Source organism: Perissodus microlepis, chromosome 11, assembly GCF_051167445.1.
Source record: "Perissodus microlepis isolate ML-2025 ecotype Zambia chromosome 11, ASM5116744v1, whole genome shotgun sequence".
NCBI classification, from domain to species: Eukaryota; Metazoa; Chordata; class Actinopteri; order Cichliformes; family Cichlidae; genus Perissodus; species Perissodus microlepis.
Window position 1 is genome coordinate 21934606 of NC_140471.1, and position 18094 is coordinate 21952699.

At 40.0% G+C, this 18094-nt stretch overlaps 2 protein-coding genes across 3 annotated transcripts in view; one reads left to right on the top strand and one right to left on the bottom strand.

Moving 5' to 3' along the window:
* The first annotated feature begins 1296 nt into the window (after positions 1-1296).
* Positions 1297-11984, top strand: polr3c (polymerase (RNA) III (DNA directed) polypeptide C). Of its 2 annotated transcripts, none has more exons than XM_084943377.1 (13): positions 1297-1475; positions 6834-6980; positions 7796-8060; positions 8392-8696; positions 8837-8941; positions 9483-9656; positions 9767-9818; positions 9929-9989; positions 10087-10237; positions 10968-11069; positions 11191-11240; positions 11356-11505; positions 11601-11984. In XM_084943377.1, exons 2-13 carry the CDS (start codon positions 6834-6836, stop codon positions 11680-11682), a joined length of 1644 nt encoding a protein of 547 aa, XP_084799503.1. In that variant the 5' UTR covers positions 1297-1475; the 3' UTR covers positions 11683-11984. The 2 variants fall into 2 exon arrangements, with proteins under 2 accessions (XP_084799503.1, XP_084799500.1); XM_084943374.1 differs by lacking the exon at positions 1297-1475 and adding an exon at positions 1494-3355.
* A 94-nt stretch (positions 11985-12078) lies between these two features.
* Positions 12079-18094, bottom strand: part of itga10 (integrin, alpha 10) — a 30797-nt gene continuing 24781 nt past the window's right edge. Inside the window, exons 12-30 of the mRNA XM_084943373.1 lie at positions 17599-17747; positions 17312-17455; positions 16946-17152; positions 16735-16865; positions 16367-16533; positions 16108-16250; positions 15897-16007; positions 15722-15807; positions 15500-15641; positions 15301-15393; positions 15106-15182; positions 13504-13593; positions 13328-13412; positions 13110-13223; positions 12935-13039; positions 12731-12844; positions 12551-12646; positions 12355-12468; positions 12079-12257 (exon numbers count right to left, since the gene is read on the bottom strand). Of these exons, the coding sequence (XP_084799499.1) occupies positions 12204-12257; positions 12355-12468; positions 12551-12646; positions 12731-12844; positions 12935-13039; positions 13110-13223; positions 13328-13412; positions 13504-13593; positions 15106-15182; positions 15301-15393; positions 15500-15641; positions 15722-15807; positions 15897-16007; positions 16108-16250; positions 16367-16533; positions 16735-16865; positions 16946-17152; positions 17312-17455; positions 17599-17747 (2222 nt within the window). The 3' untranslated portion in view covers positions 12079-12203. The remainder of the gene's footprint in view (positions 12258-12354; positions 12469-12550; positions 12647-12730; positions 12845-12934; positions 13040-13109; positions 13224-13327; positions 13413-13503; positions 13594-15105; positions 15183-15300; positions 15394-15499; positions 15642-15721; positions 15808-15896; positions 16008-16107; positions 16251-16366; positions 16534-16734; positions 16866-16945; positions 17153-17311; positions 17456-17598; positions 17748-18094) is intronic.

The following is an 18094-nucleotide window of genomic DNA, read 5'->3' on the forward strand; positions in this document are numbered from 1 at the left end:
TCCTGTGAAAAGCAGATTTTTCCTATTGGTGACTCAGCTGGATCAGGGAGAGTGACTGAGGTAGATATTGAGCTGTCAGTGTTTTTATATAACATTAAAGTCCCTGAGGGTATGGCACCAAGCACCATTGAGAATTCCTGAACACTGATTGGAAAATTATATAGTGCAATAAAGTCGTCGTAAGTAAATAGTTGTCCCTCTTTACTAACCAGCTGAGCCACCAATAGGATCCCATTTTGGATCCAAGTTTCCAGGAAAAGTGATTTATTTTTATATAAAATATCTCTGTTGTTCCAGATAAGGTATTTGTGAGGTGAGAAGTTGTGTTTATAAATGAGGGTCCACGCTAAGAGGACCTGCTTATGGAAGGATGAAAGCTTTACAGGGAGTTTCTCAACATTGTAATTACAATTTAAAATAAAATTAAAGCCACCAAAACGAGAGAAAATATAATATGGTATAAAGTTCCAGATAGAGGTAGGGTTTTTAAGAAAATGTTTAGAAATAGGACATCCTTGGCGAATACCACGTTTCAGGTCAAATCTCGGGGTGGAGCCGTTAATCATTTTAATAGAACTATTGCCATTTGTGTATAAGGTTTTGACAGCTTTACAGAAAAACTTGCCAAAGCCAAATTTTTCCAAACAGTGGAAAATAAATTGATGTTCAATTGTATCAAAAGCCTTATAAAAATCCAGGAAGAGAATGAAGCTATTGTCAGGTACCAGATCAGAGTAATCAAGTAAATCCAAAACCAGTCTAATGTTATTAGAAATGTGTCTGTTTCTCATAAAGCCTGATTGTGTCTCATCAATAATTGTTTCCAAGACCTCTTTAATTCTGTTAGCAAGTATTAAAGCCATAACCTTATAGTCATTATTGAGCAGGGAGATGGGTCTCCAATTATCAATAAAGAGTAAGTCTTTGTTTGGTTTTGGAATAAGTGTTATGAGACCTTGAGTAAGAGAAGGAGGGAGGGTGTTATAAGTCGGACCGTACAAATCGGGTCTACCCGATCCGTACCGCGCATGTGCAGGGGTTTTCTTCTTCTTCTGTTCGTTTAATGGCAGTGTACTCCCCAGTGTACGAGGATACCGCCACCTGCTGACTGAGCGAATGAACCCTATTGTAAACTGAATTTGTTGCGGACACGGATTATCCATTGTTTAAATGTCCCGGTAGTCGAAAAGGAGGCAGAGCTGCTGAGAAATGCTAGGAGCTAACTGGGCGCTAACCGTGTCATTCAAATATATTGAATGTCGCAATGTTGGCAAAGAGAGGAAGTGACGTAAGATTTGCGCATGCGGTGTACCGATCGGGTTTCCGGTACGGATCGGGTAGTGACAGTCCCAGCTCACCGAGGAGCGGAAGGAAAAGTGTTCGTGTGTTTACGTCAGGAAGCCGCACGTTAAGTGTTCAGTGCGGGTGACGGAGAATAAAAGCAGCGTGTGTTCAGAAACTTCTCAGCTCAAAAGGTTTGTTTAAAGTGTTAAAGAACGGCTGAAATGGTCAGCTGTAAATGTTAGCTTTTCAGTTAGCTTAGCATGCACTGCTCACAGGGTTAACTTGGGGTTAGACAAAACTCTTTTCTGTACTCGACAAAGATCTTCTGCACAATGTGTCATTTACACGTGTGCTTAGAAATTCATTAACAGTGGTTTAAATGTAACCGAGGTCTTCAGTCGCTTAAATCTAAGTGGAAACTTGTTGTTTCTGTTCAGTAATGTGCAGTACAACTTTTAGCCTAGATAAGACCAGTTCTGTTGTCAGATTGTAACTACCAAAAATAATGTGGTTGCTATCGAAATATCTCGACATAATCTGAAAAATAAAACAGTAATTGTTTTGTGTTCATTTTGTGTGCCAGCTCTTTTTGTGACAAATCAGTTACACTTGGAAACACGAGTTTAGGGAGGTGTGGAGAGACAGTCGGTAATAATAACAGTAATACGTGATATTAGGCGCCTTTCAAAACAACCAAGGTTACTTTACGCTGAAGAATTGAAAAACAATATAAAAATAAGAAAATATCGATAAAGTCAATAAAACAATATATAAAATCAGTAAGAGCAGAGGTTTAATATGATAGGTGGAAGACAGTCAGAGTGCATATGCCAGTTTTGAGACGAGATTTAAAAATGAAGAGAGTCAGTGTTGTGGATTTCTGGTCGGATGCAAGTCCAGAGGCGAGGAACAGAGCAAATGAAGCCTCTAGACCTCATGGTAGTCAAACAGGAAAAGGGCGATGAGATCGAGAGAAGAAGAAAATCTGGGATTGTGGATGAGTGTGTTGATGTGCAGAATTTCAGAGGGATATTGCAGAGTGATGTTCTGTAATCAATAGGATATTTAACTGTGAGCCAGTGAAACTCCTGAAGTACAGGCATGTTGTAAGAAATTGAATTTCTGGATGGACTTGAGAAGGGAGTTAAAGATGTCGATGGATGACGTAACCAGGATGGTGGTACTATTGAGTGTGAGAGATATACAGAGGTAACTAATGTTATAAAGACTGAGTGAGATTACTGCTGTGAGTTTGGAAAGAAAGTATTGCGTGTCAAGCAAGATATGTGGACTTCAGCCAGAGGGGAGGGAGAAACTGTGGAGTTGTCATTGTTAATTTAGCTACAACTGTACAAAAAGTCAAGCATTTTATTATCACTATTACATGCCAATGCTGTAAGTATTGTTTGGTCTGTTCATGCTGTTGGCAAACTAATCTAGGTAATATATTTTAAATCAGTTTTACAATGTGAACAAAATTTTTGGACTGTGAGAGCAAGCTGGAGTCCCCAGAGCGAACCCACAGTGTTTCAAGTCCCCAGCTGTTTCAAATCCCAAGCTGGCCAGTAGATTCAATCCCAGGACCTGCTTGATGTGAGGTGATGGTGCTAACGTTGGCTTAAAATGATTTATTATTAACTATAAATCAGATGTTGTAGTTTTTATGCTGTATTTGCTGCCCATGTTGGTCTTAATGCTGCTGATGAATTTCATACTGTCACTACCCGATCCGTACCGGAAACCCGATCGGTACCCCGCATGCGCGAAATGTGTCTACTTCCGGTCGAAGCATTTTACGATAGTTACAGGTCAGAGTATCTGTTAAGATGTTAAGAATAACAAGTATCTCTTAAAATGTTTCCGATAATGAAACATTTAATATAATGTAGACAAAAACAAAAAGATAGTGACAGATCGGGACTCCCGATCCTTACTGCGCATGCGCAAAGTCGGACCGTACAATTTTTTTTTTAAACTTTATTTAACAAACAATGAGTATACAACATACGAACAGATGAAGTATACAAAACAACAGAACATGAACAGAAAAAGCCAAGGGCAAAAGAAAAAGGTAACAATTATAAGAATACACGCAAAAATTCACATACATATATTGTTTTGAGAGCCTTTTTGTTGGTGGAGTCTGATATTGATTGTATGTACATTTCCACATCCTTAAAATAATGACAGAAATATGGTGTTTTGTTAGTAAACTTACATTTATGGATAAAAAAATTTAGCTAAAAGTATTAACAAATTTATCATAAAAAAACATTTATCATACTTCTTGGGTAACTTAAAGAAACAGAATAAAACATTTTCCCATCGTAAAGAAAACTCCCTTAAAATATGGACAATAACAAACCTGCTAAATTCCTTCCAGAATCTCTGTGTAAAAGAACAGTACCAAAAAAGATGTGTCACAGTTTCTGGATGATCCCCACAGAAAGTACAATTAGTATTTATGTCCCTTTTAAATTTTACCATGTAGTGACTGGCTGGATAACATTTATGTAGAATTTTAAATGAGACTTCTTTCACCTTATTTACAATCAAATATTTATGGGGGACCATCCAGACTGTCTTCCACTTGATATCTGGAACAAAGCGGTTCCAATAAGATATTATATATGGGAGAGAGACGATATCTTCTTGGAATAAACTACGTATTCTCTTATTGCTGTTACCAAGTTCCTGTGAAAAGCAGATTTTTCCTATTGGTGACTCAGCTGGATCAGGGAGAGTGACTGAGGTAGATATTGAGCTGTCAGTGTTTTTATATAACATTAAAGTCCCTGAGGGTATGGCACCAAGCACCATTGAGAATTCCTGAACACTGATTGGAAAATTATATAGTAATTATATAGTAATAAAGTCGTCGTAAGTAAGTAGTTTTCCCTCTTTACTAACCAGCTGAGCCACCAATAGGATCCCATTTTGGATCCAAGTTTCCAGGAAAAGTGATTTATTTTTATATAAAATATCTCTGTTGTTCCAGATAAGGTATTTGTGAGGTGAGAAGTTGTGTTTATAAATGAGGGTCCACGCTAAGAGGACCTGCTTATGGAAGGATGAAAGCTTTACAGGGAGTTTCTCAACATTGTAATTACAATTTAAAATAAAATTAAAGCCACCAAAACGAGAGAAAATATAATATGGTATAAAGTTCCAGATAGAGGTAGGGTTTTTTAGAAAATGTTTAGCCCAATTAATTTTGAAAGTGTTATTTAAAGTAGAAAAGTCTAGGACGTTAAGCCCACCTGATTCGTACTTATTCGTCACAACAGTTTTTCTAATATAATGCGTATGGTTTTTCCATATAAAATTAAAGAGCATACGGTCAATATCTTTACTAATTTTCTTATCCAGATGTAAGGAGAGAGCAGCATATGTTAATCGGGATATCCCTTCAGCTTTAGTAATTAACACTCTACCTTTCAAAGACAAGTCCCTTTGCAGCCACTGGTTGAACTTTTTTAGGGTTTTCTGTATAATTGGAGTGAAGTTTGAAGAGCATCTTGATTTTTGGTCTTTGGATATTAACAGTCCCAAGTATGTGACTTCTTGTTTAACAGAGATATTACAGATAGTATTTGCAGGGCAGTCTTTAATTGCTAGTAACTCACACTTTTTTAGATTTAGGCATAAACCAGAGGCCTCAGAGAAATCACTAATCACAGTAAGGGCTGGTGGGATTTGGTTTGCATTCTTCAAGAAGAGTGTGGTGTCATCGGCTAACTGGCTGATGACGAGCTCCTTGTACAACACTGTTTGAAATATTAGTTGCAAGAATTTGTGTACAAAGTAAAAATAAATATGGTGAAATAGGACATCCTTGGCGAATACCACGTTTCAGGTCAAATCTCGGGGTGGAGCCGTTAATCATTTTAATAGAACTATTGCCATTTGTGTATAAGGTTTTGACAGCTTTACAGAAAAACTTGCCAAAGCCAAATTTTTCCAAACAGTGGAAAATAAATTGATGTTCAATTGTATCAAAAGCCTTATAAAAATCCAGGAAGAGAATGAAGCTATTGTCAGGTACCAGATCAGAGTAATCAAGTAAATCCAAAACCAGTCTAATGTTATTAGAAATGTGTCTGTTTCTCATAAAGCCTGATTGTGTCTCATCAATAATTGTTTCCAAGACCTCTTTAATTCTGTTAGCAAGTATTAAAGCCATAACCTTATAGTCATTATTGAGCAGGGAGATGGGTCTCCAATTATCAATAAAGAGTAAGTCTTTGTTTGGTTTTGGAATAAGTGTTATGAGACCTTGAGTAAGAGAAGGAGGGAGGGTGTTATAAGTCGGACCGTACAAATCGGGTCTACCCGATCCGTACCGCGCATGTGCAGGGGTTTTCTTCTTCTTCTGTTCGTTTAATGGCAGTGTACTCCTCAGTGTACGAGGATACCGCCACCTGCTGACTGAGCGAATGAACCCTATTGTAAACTGAATTTGTTGCGGACACGGATTATCCATTGTTTAAATGTCCCGGTAGTCGAAAAGGAGGCAGAGCTGCTGAGAAATGCTAGGAGCTAACTGGGCGCTAACCGTGTCATTCAAATATATTGAATGTCGCAATGTTGGCAAAGAGAGGAAGTGACGTAAGATTTGCGCATGCGGTGTACCGATCGGGTTTCCGGTACGGATCGGGTAGTGACACATACAATTACCAGGAAATGGACCTCCAATTTGTTGATAAGGCTTCAGGCCTTATCATGAGTATTTTTAGGTCATACGGTTCCTGTTATTAATAACATTATCATTATTAATGAGTAAGATGTTATTGTTTGTTTGAAGTTAGCTGCTTCAGGATTTTGCCTACTGATCTGTATTAGGGATGAGTATGGTAAGATTTTGCTGATGGCAGTCACACAGATTTTGCTTATAGATCCAAGTCTTTGTTGATTCCTAATCATTTTTTGTTGTTATTTGTTGTTTTTGTTGTTAAAAAAGGGTTTTCAGTTTCTGTTGTGCTTCAGAGTCTCTGAGTCTGAAGTTAGTATAGAACAAGTTAAAAAAAAGTGATGCATGTGATTCAAGCGTGTGAGAAGTCCACTGTTAGAGACACATCCTACATTGCTTATTTTAGCATTCCTTTTTTAATTCTCCCCTTTTGAATTATATTTCTTTGTGTGCTTGTAGATAGAAACCATATATTGTTTGCACCTTCTAGTAAGGGGACACAAATTATTATGGGGTTTTATGTACATCTTCATATATGAACACATAGCGTCATAATAAAAATATATTTCACACACTCCATAAAAAGCATTTACTTCTCTGTAGAAATGTGTTAGTCTTTACAGAGATTAGAGTTTGGTTTTTGCAGGGAGCAACTTATTTAACCTTAAATTACAGATCTCTTGTATCCTGATATGATTCTAATTTCAGGTTTATTACATCCAGATGTTAAGAAAAATGACACTATATTAAAGGAATATAGAGGAATACTGTTTTTGTACTGATATAAGTAGTTACTTACAGCTATACTAGAGTTTAGACCTTTCATCACCTGTGTGTTCCTGTTCTTTTGTTTGTGCAGATGACAGCCCAAGAAGTGCGCCTGTGTGGTCTTTTGCTGCGGGAGCACTTTGGAGAGGTGGTTGAGAAAGTGGGAACACACCTGCTCAAATGTGGAGCACAAAATTTAAGAACCATCATTCATGAAACTGGCCTCTCAGTGGACTTGGTAAGGAGTACTACACCATCTCTGCCTCGGCTTGTTAAGCTTGTTGAATTTATATTTATTGTATTTATTTATATAACACTGTGGTCCAACAGCTATGGCTTTATGGCCATTTATCTGAAAATTCTGTTGTCTTACATTTTTATTTGTTAGAATTATTATTTTATAAAAAGCTAATTAGATATGATAGATGGTGCCATAGTGTAGGGGTTACACAGTTGTCTAACAAGTGGAAGTGGCTTGGTTTGACCCCAGGAGGAGAAACAAATCCCCTTAGATTGTGTCAGGAAGGTGGCATCAAAATCAGCCAAATCATACATTTGGAGCTACCCGCTGTGGCAACCCATTGTGAATAAGGGAACAGTACAAAGTAGCATTTAAGGGCATATGGTAATTAAGTTGAATGGAGCTTTGCATAATGAACAGAAGCAAAGATGTAGTTTTCTGAGCATAATACACTGGAAAAAAGGCAAGAAAGTGCACATAATTTGGAGTTACCTCATTACATCCTACTTTTACCTTATTAATTAGAATAGATTTTTAAAAAATGGTTAAGCTGCAGTTCCTCTGCAGAGACATTCATGCTTTGTGGTGCATAGTCTAACTCACTGGATGTGGATTATAGGTATTAGCCTGCCATTGGTCACAAACCAAACAATGAAAATAAGGAAAATGTCTTTTTTTGTTGTTGTTCTCTGTATTAGTGAAACTTGAATCGCATTGAATTCTGTCTTTACCTGACCGTTGTCAGTTATATTAAATATCAAAGGAAGCGATAAATTTTTTCCCTTCTTTCATTTATTTATTTCCAAATCCAGGTGAAGAAGTCTCTGTGTGTCCTCGTGCAACACGGTGCCTCTACGTTCAGTTCAGGCCGCAAAGGACCCGGGAGCCCCACAGAGTATCACGCCAGCTGTGACCGAATCCTTAGGATTCTTCGCTACCCACGATACATCTACACTGCAAAAACCCTGTATGGTGACACAGGAGAGCTGATCATAGAGGAGTTACTACAGAGAGGCCACACGACGATGAGCAGCACCGTTAAGACGGTGGCAGACCGCCTCACGCAGAACATGGCAGGTCAGTGTTGGCATCAAGCAAAGAACACACACTTCTATCAGTGGATGTTTTGACAGCTGGATTTTGGTCTAGTAGATGGACATGCCATTTGCTACAGCCAGTGTTTAAATGTTTATGTGGAAAACAAATGTCAGGATTAGCAATTAAGGTTTCAAATGAACATCTCCCAAAAAACTTGGAGGCCTGTGAGTGAACTAGAAGTCCTAATATCTCTTTTGACTTTATTAATGTTGGACTTTTGTTAGAGACTCTAGTACTTTGTAATTTAGCTGTGTGAAAAGGGAATTAAATATGACTTGGTAACACCACTTTTTCTCTGTTGTTGCTGCAGAGGGCCTCACCATGGATTACAGTGAAGTGTCCTCGACTTTTTCCAAACTGGTGGAGACCCATTTTCTTCAGCGCTGCCCTCCATTGCCAAGAGTGGGAAATAAAGACAGTTCTGCTCCAAGTGAGACTCCTGCCACTCCTGGTACTCCGGCTGCTCCCGTTAACACTGCCCCACCCACACCAGAGAGCTTCCCAGAATGCTATAAGGTACCTAGTGTGACACTCATAGGGCGGGGCAAGCGCCAGCTCGCCAGTGAGGATGGAGAGGAGCAAAGAAGCGCAAAAAGGGCCAAAATGGATCCAGAGGTTAGTTTTTTTTAACCTTTTTGGTTACTTTAACAAATTTGCAATGACCTCCGTCCATTACATCTACCTTCCCGCTTATCATTCATGTGACCTTTTATTTCTCTGTTTGCCTCTCATATGCTCTGCTTCATTCGGCTCAGACACATGGTGACGAGGGGATTTACTGGCAGGTGAATTTTGAACGGTTCCATCTCCACTTTAGAGATCAGACCATCATCAGTGCTGTCGCCAACAAGCTGGACCAGGTGATGGGAAAAAGTATTATAATTTTTAATTTAAGGACACTCATTTACTTTCTTGCGTTATGAAGATTATTTTGTTGATTATTATTGTTCATTTATGTACACAACACCTTTTAAAAATGTGGTTTACAAAGGAAAAACAAAATATGCTACAACATTAGAAATATAACAAATGTCCACAAAAAAACACAGTAGAGAGAAATAGTTTATTAATAAAAGGTACATTTTGATCATACATTTAAAGCTGCTGCTGGTTATGCAGGCATTAGTAGTCCAGGCAGGAAGCTCCAGACCTGAGAGTCCTTAGTGCGAAGCTTAGTCATTCATAAGAAAATATGGATGCCACTGTTATGTCATTAATTCAATTAATGAAGAAGTCATTATGAGTAGCGATGATATGAGCCTGCTCTTATTGTGAAAGAGCATGTTATAGTCACTATAAATGCATATATAGTATAGTATATGTGCGTATACTAGAATGATTTATTATTGTGATTGATTAAGAATTTAATGACTAATTATCTTCTTAATCCTCAATATGCAGACTAGCAGTGAAATAGTGAGGACCATGCTGAGGATGAGTGAGGTTACAACCTCGCCCATGGCCACCTACACAAAGCCCCTCTCAGCCAATGAGATCTTCAGGTCCCTCCCACCCAGCTACAACATCCTCAGACCCATCTTAGACCAGTACCTCACTCTGCTGGTGGATGACCCGGTATGATCTGCAAACACCATATTATGTTTTCTGATCTTTTTTGTTTGTTTGTTTTTTAAAGAAACAAAAAACATAATGTCTATATCTTCTTTTCGTCCTCTTTTTTTAAGATGGAGTTTGTGGGGAAGGCTGGTGAAAGTGGAGGAGGGATGTTTGTTGTCAGTATCCTTTTTCAGATTTAAAAGGTCCTGAGCATTTTCCTATGAAGCAGCACACTGGTTGATATGATTTAATTCAGGAATCACGGTTGCTTTTCTAAGCTCCTCTTTCAGATCTGCACAGAGCACTGGCCAATCTGGCACGGGCCACACTCGAGTCTGTAGTACAGGAGAGGTAAGCCAGTGTGTATGTTAAATAATATATATATAGCTGTGAGTGTCCTATTATCACCAGCTTCGTGTTACTGAAGTCACTCTTAATCTGACATCAGGTTTGGCTCCCGGTCGGCTCGCATCTTTCGTCTGTTGCTAAGAAAACGTCACCTGGAGCAGAAGCAGGTGGAGGATTTTGCTATGATTCCAGCCAAAGAGGCTAAAGACATGCTGTACACACTGCTGTCACAGAACCTGGTCCAGCTACAGGTATGCGGATGATGGACTGTTAGTTGTTTCGGTGTACGCAGAGAGAACCCACACATGCAAACTCCACATAACTGGTTGTGCCACTGTTGGCAGCAAGAACTGCAATCAACCATTTGCAATAATTTGCTAATGAGTCTTCAACATTGGGCCTCCTCACTGTGGAGGCCCAATGTTCTTTACAGAAATATTTCAATTCATTCAAATTTGAGGTTTTTCCAGTACGAACAGCCAGTTTAAGGTCATGAAAAAGCATCTCAGTTGGATTTAAGTCTGGACTTTGACTAAGCCTTTGCACAAGCTACTGCATAAACTGAGTGAGTCTTGGATAATCAAGATGTTTTCTTGGCAAATGTTAGTCAAGGTTTGTGCTCTTTTTGGTCAGCAGGTGTTTTGTTCTTGGATCTCTCTCAATGGCGCTCACTGTGATTCGCTGGAGTCCCAAAGCCAAAGTCCCAAAGTGTCTTGTAACCGTTTCCAGAATGATTGAAGTCAATGACTTTGTTTCTCAGCTGTTTCTTTAGATCGTGGCATGATGCTTTGCTTTTTGACATCTTTCAGCCTATTTCACTTTGTGAGACAGCTTCTGTTCAAGTGATATGTAATATATAGGTGCTTCTTTAGAACTGCATTTTGTATTTACTCAGCTTATCTCTGTCTAATATTAAAATCTATTTGATGATCTGAAACATGTAAGTGTGACAGGCATGCAATCTCCCCCCTTGTTTTTCAGGAAATCCCAAAGACTCCTGACTACGCTCCCTCTCGCACCTTCTATCTTTACACTGTTAATCAACTCCCGACTGCAAGAATGCTGCTCCAGACCTGCTACAAGGTAAAACAGTAAACTCATTACATGTAACCTTTAGAGTTCTGAACAGAAGAAGACAGCTAATTGTCTTTCATTCTGGTATTTGCCTTCGGTAACATTATCTCTAAATATTTTTCTTCTGCAGACCGTAGCCAACCTCGTAGAGCGACGCCTCTTTGAGACCAAAGAGAGCAAGTGAGTCTTTTCATTAGTGATATATTTTGATGCATCTCACTGCAAGGCAGATAAAATCTTTCGTCTGGCACACACGTTGCCACAAAGAAATGAGTTGACGGTTTTTGGTTTACAGGCGCTTGCTGGAGAAATCTCAGCGAATCGAAGCCATCTTGGCATCTCTGCAGGTCAGCGGGGCCGAGCCCGAGCAGCTAACTGAAGTCGAGGAGATGATCACTGCTCCTGAAAAGCAACAGCTGGATACCTTAAGGCTTCACATCAATAAGTAGGAAGACAAAACTAAAATTCTCTTTTCTAAAGGCGACAAGGCTCTTCGGTGGTTTAACGAAGTCCTTTTTTCACTGTCTTTTTCTCCTTTAGGTTAGATTCTGCAGAAAACCAAGTAGATGAAACCATCTTTCTACTAGAGTCCTACATCAACTCAACCAATGCATCTTCATGACTTATACTTTGGAGTTTTATATTTCATCCATGCAGTTAATTTTTGTGTATGATTTCTGCGTGCGTGTCAAGTCTGACTGTTTTATAGTTTATAGCTCCGATGTTTTTGTTTGGACTGAAATAAAATCAGATTTTTTTCCTTTCCCTTTTGGTATTACATTTACATCAGCAGTGAATAAATAAAGAACAAGAATTTGTCTTTAACTGTTTTAATTAAAGAACAAACAAAAACTGAAGAATCAAGTGACTGAAATATAAAACCATAAAAATGTCTGCAAGTTAAATAAAAGGACTGTGGTTTAATACACTTTGCATTTCTTTAAAATTAGGAAAAGATTATTTACATAAGTGCCCCTGACCCTTGAAACAGTGGGTAGCGCATTACTGTTGAACCCCCTCCCCGATACTCTTTGGTCCTGAAGGCCCATCTCGGGACTATCTTTGTGTCTGGCAGGAGGTGGGCTCTACTCATCTGACAGTCTTCATTACAGATGAGTGTGTTCTTGGCAGCAAAGGTTTTGCTCAGTCCTCATGGTTTTCATCCTCTTCTCTCTGTTTGCGTGTGAAGAATCCAAGCTGATAAAAAAACAAACAAAACAAGAAATTGAGACAGATTTACTACTTTCTGATATTTTCTTGAAGGAATCTGATGTGAAATTTCAGTTCCAAATACCTTCCACAGTATGAAAATAATGAGGGCCAGCAGCAGCAAACCCCCTATGATGCTACCAATCAGAATCCAGAGCGAGATGGGAATAGCTCGGCCTTTCAGCACTTCCAGCACAGTCTAAGGAAAAGAGATGAAGGGAGAGATTAGAGGAAATTAATTTTATGCATATTGTGCTGCTCAGGATTCTCTTGGGTCTTACCTCCCTCCAGACTGTTCCTGCGCTCAAAGTAATGAGGTTAGTCTCCTGAGCTGTGAGTCGATATACACCTATTATCTTCACTGACTTATATTTGGCCTAGAGGAAGAGGCACACAGATTATGACCAATGTTTGTGTCACAGGAGCAGGATTTAAAAATCTGTGTATGTTTTGTTACTCACATGTCTGAAAAAATCATCATGAACTCTGCGGCTGACCCGAATGATGGCATCCTTTCCTCTCGGAAGCTGCTTGACTTGACACACGACCTCTGTGCACCATGACCTGCTGCAGTTCTACACACGAAAACATGTAAACATGAGCCATATTAACATCTTTGCTTTTGCAGTGTTCACCAGCAGCTCTGTGGCAATTTAGGCCCTTACCAACATGTCATCCTGCATCATGTCTTCAGGATGAAGGGGGCGCACATCTCCCTGTCTGGCCTTCAGCTGTGCTGCATCACTGAGCACGCTGCAGTTCACCGTGACCTACGGGGTAATTTACATATGTCAGGTACGATTTTAAAGCATGATAAGAATACACAGAAGCAGTACTCACGTTTATTGAGAAGACATCAGTGACAGTCATGAAGACTCTGTCACCTGCAGCGACAGAGGGCAGATGCAGACGCAGCTCCAGATTACTCACAGAGTAACAGCCGAGATTCTGCAGCTATAAACACAAACAAAGCTAAAAAGTTTGCCTTGTCTTATTTTTCTTACTGTGATTATAATTATATGTTTTTATTGGGACCTATATAGAGGATATACATTTACCCTGAGATGTGTGTAGAATTCTGGTCCAATTGCTTCCGACATTGTCCGAGTAGGATGGACCTCATAGCGGTTCAAATTAGATTCACTGCAAAAACAGGGAAAAGAACAGCACATAAATGCAGAGACAAACCAGTTCATGAGTTAAGCTTAACTAGATCGATGCTGTACAAACACACCTGCTAACAAAAAGGTCTGGTTCATACTGAACAAAAGTCTGGAGCTGAACACTGTTGTCCCCCAAAGTGTCTTGTCTCTCCACACTGTCACTGTAAGACAAAAGAAGGGTTACGAAAGCGTCTCAGTTTAAATGTCTCCTAAATACTCCAGCATCTCAAAACGTGGATGCAAACAGATGAAGACAGAATTATTAGCCCCCCTATTAAATTTTCTTTTTTTTAAGTGTTTCCCAAGTGCTGTTAAACAGACTAAGGATTTTTTTTTACACGGTTTTTCCAAACATCTTACTTTTATTTTGAATGCTTACAATATTTTACTTTGCACACATAGATAAAATTATTTCACAAAACCCAAAAAATACCAGTTTTTTTGCTGTAAAACAAGCTGGAGTCAGTCTCGCATGCATCTCCTGAACAATCCCAGCACATTCTTCTTTGCCCAATCTCTCAACATTTGAGGTCCTCTGGCATGGACCTTGGTCTTTAGTTCACCCCACAGATTTACAGTGGGATCCAGCAATAGCTTTGAGCAGCCCAGTCAGTAAAGTTCACGTCGGTCTCCTGGAGCCAGTGATTCACCAGCAGCTTATGTTTTGGGTCGCTGTAGTGTTGGAAGACCAAGTGACGGCCCAAACCCAGTTTAGCTGCTGACTGCGTGAAGCTTGTTTAAAAACTTCACATATCCTTCTTTCTTCATAATGCTTTCCACTTTGATGAGGTTCTCAGTTTCAGGCACACTGAAGCATCCCAACAGCATAATACACCCACCACCTGTTTCACTGTGGGGACGATGTTTGTTGGGTTGTACGCTTCGTCCTTCTTTCTCCAAACACAAGCAGCATCTCTGTGGCCAAAGAACTCTAGTTTTCGTCTTAACTGACCACAGGACGTACTTCCAGTACACATAAAATTCCAGCTTATTCCAGTTTATTCTATATTACTCCAGTTTATCCCAGTATGAAATATTTCTGCAGGTTGTTCTTAGCATACTTTAGTCTGGCTTGAAGATGTCTCTTATGTAGAAGTGGCGTTTTTTGTGCTTTCTTGCAGTCCATTCCTGCCCAGGGTGGCGTTGACTGTCTTCTTTGAGATTACATATCTTGACTTGGCTAAGTCATTCAATAGTCTCTTGGCAGTTGTTCTGGGTTTTTTTTTTTTTTTGACACATCTCTCACTAGTTTTCTTTCCAGAGTATTTGAAATCTTTCACTTCCTACCTCTGCCAGTCTTTTCTGTTCTGTACTGTTTGGCTCTATTTGAATTTTGTGATGATACTCCAGTTCTTAACACTTGTGAGCACCAATAATTCTTTTTCTCAAGTCTAAACTGAGGTATTTTGTTTGTCGCATGCTGTTTTCTCAAGTGTCAGCTCAAACCTTTGCTGTAGGTTTTATATTGTGTGCAAATTGAAAGATAACCTTTAATTTTACAGGTTTTGACCATTACAAAGTTAAAGCACATCACTGAACAGCACTGATTGGTGCAATGGCTCAATTAAAAAAAACAGTCAGTTTTTCTAATATTTTTTTCAAATATTGTCCTCATCTGTAAATACTCCAGCATCTCAACACGTGTGCATGCATGCTACTTTGCAGACAGCTACCTGGATGCATGGAGCTTCATTTTCACTTGATTGTGCAAAGATGTACAGCTGAATTCAAACTCCAACAGGAAGTTAACCTGCAAACAAAAAAGAGAGCAGCAACTTGCTGAAGTGCCACATCTAACCTGGAGGAAGAGAAGTATGTGTGGGCTGAGCTGAGTGATTGATGAAGCTATTTCCTCAGCACGAACGTACCTTTGACTGGGAGCGAAATACTGGATAACTGACATTGCATGAGTGGCTGTTGGCGCTAAGAGCTGTGCACTCGATCTTGAAGTGGGCAACCTCCTACGATGAAAGAAAAGACACGAAGAAAGAGAGGATCTGTGCATGTAGATAGATGTTCATGGTTACATGGTCCCTCATGTAATAGCAGTACATGTGCTGTATTTACCCTGATGCTAAGGCTGGAGAAGTGGAGGTTGCGTGAGTAGTGCAGCGTCAGGCTGGTGTTGTAGGCGTTTTCCAGTCTGTTCTGAAGCTGCACCTCCACTGCCAGACGCCTACGAGGGCTGCGAATCACATAAGGCTTTTGTCTGTGGAGGAAACACAATGAAGACTCACTGAGACCAAAAAAAGGGAAGAGAGGGAACACCAGAATATCTCAGGTCTGTACCTTGTCCCAGAGATGTCCGTGTGTGCCTGTAGCACCAGGTCAGTTGTACACACATCATCCTCACCACAGTCTTTAAAAAATGGGATCTGGACAGGTATGGGAGGCAGGAGCAGCATGTTGAACGAATGTGGACAACAACAAGGGTATATATAGCGCTAATTTTTGTGCCACTCACAGATTTGTTGATAGTAGTCGGCCACCCTTCATCCAGCACGGGACCACTTTCTGTGTTGTTGATCTTAAACCACAGTGAGAAGCTGATAGGACGAATGTAATCTGCTGTGTCCTACATTGAAGACAGAAAAAAATGTAAAAAAACAAAGAAATGTGACTTTCCCATCCTGCTGTGTATGAATGAAAGATGGAAGGTGTGTACCGACACTCACATAGACATGGAAGGGAAGTCTGTAGCACAGAGTTTTCCCTGTCTGGGCTCGGACAGCCAGCTGGGTCTGTCGGTGGGAGCTGTCATCAAACAGCGCCCGTGCTGACAACTTCCTGTCATCCAACATGGCCCGCACCCACAGATCTGAAGAGAAATCATGCAACTGAGGCAAAAACTCCATGGATATGCTACTTAATGTAGGGTTTATAAAATATATACATATATGTATAAAATATATATAAATATATAAATGTGTCAACCAAAACTGTTGCTGCGTGGTCTTGGGGAGCGGGACACGGCTGTAAAGCAGGCGGTGGCATTGAGACAGGCGGATTCTCTGCCTCCTCTCTGGCAGGTCTTCTGAATGACATTAATGGAGTGCGGCTGGAAGGACAGACTCACATTGATCTGGACGATGCTGCGAGAGCTAGAGACAGAAGGGACAGTCTCAAAAAGCAGCATTTATCCATTTATGTGCACAGTTGTAATAGCCAGTAGACATTTTTGTTATGATTCTAAATGTGGGAACTTGTTGTTTATAGATGATACACAAGTTATGTTTAAGTGGCTCCATTATCTAACACTGCTTGCACTGCTTTCTGCCTGTTACACTTTTCATCCTACCCACCTGAGCAGTACAGCACTTCCCTGCGCTCCCACTGCCAAGTCTATTAGGTCATCTCCATCCAAATCCAATTGAGCATTCAAACTTCGGCCAAAATACTGCAGGGAGGGGGAAACTGATGATGCAGCTATCCGCTGAGATAAGGAGAGAGGCAGGAATTAGTCTGAGTTCTGAGATGCACCAGTAAAACTTGCAGTTGTAAAAAGGGGGATACCTGTTTATAGTTGTGGATGACATAAATACCGTCTCCGTGATAAACATAGATGGCTCCCCGGTGTTCATCCTCCAGTGGGGCTCCCACCAGCAGATCCGTGAAGCCATCATGGTTCAGATCTGGAGTGGGTGCCAGTGCATAACCAAACCTGGCATCCTGGGACTTATTGTTTGACTTCAGCGTTCCATTGGATACAAAAATGTCCTCCTGCGAGACACAAAGAGGAGGAAACAAAGAAAGATGAGTGGATGGTAACAGAAGACCCTGTAGGAGTAAAACAGGGATATCATTCATTGTTGTATATTACAGGAATGTTTTCATAATAACTGATATGAAGGTGATCGATCCATGCTGCTGCTGTCTTACTCCATTGAGAGTGTAGATGTAGACTCGTCCAGCCTCCTTGTTTCCTGACCCAAGGTACATTGGAGCAGCAACCAGAAGGACATCAGTGATGCCATCCTGGTCGATGTCTAGCCCACACACTTCACTGCCGAAATACGAGCCAATCTAAACACAGATACATGTTAATTCATCTTACCGCCAGCAGGGGGAGCGCTTGCTTTAACCCAGAGAAATCAGACTCCTGCTGTTTGCTGCTGAAATATTAAAAGCAAAAACAAACTGAAGGGAGACTCAAACAAGGGCTTTACCTGCTCTCCATTAAGCGCCTGCACAATGTTGACATCGCCTTCATCGCTGAGTTCAAACAGAATGACTTTGCCTTTGTGTTTGAATCGAGGAGCTCCAGCTACATACACCTTCTTCCAGTCACCAATTATCACAGAGGTCACTGTGTAACCTGGAAACGCATATGAACACACCTCATTCAGCACTGAAAACCTAATCTAAGGCTCTTAAAGAGTTACATTAATGCTGTAACATGTTTTCAATCCATTGCAATGCCAGTAAAATCAATATGAATAAAATATTCATATTAGGTAAACGGCTACATTTCTGTAGTCATGTGTCCTCCATTTCCATTTACTTCATGCAGTTGAGAGTGTGACCTGAATTATCAGCTACAGGAAGGCCATAAAAAGGTCCAAGCTTCTCACTTTGGCAATAATTTTGTATCTTATATTAAATGGAAAGACCAGGAATGTTTGCTTTGTTTGAAAAAAGTTGTTATTTGATATTTTATAAACC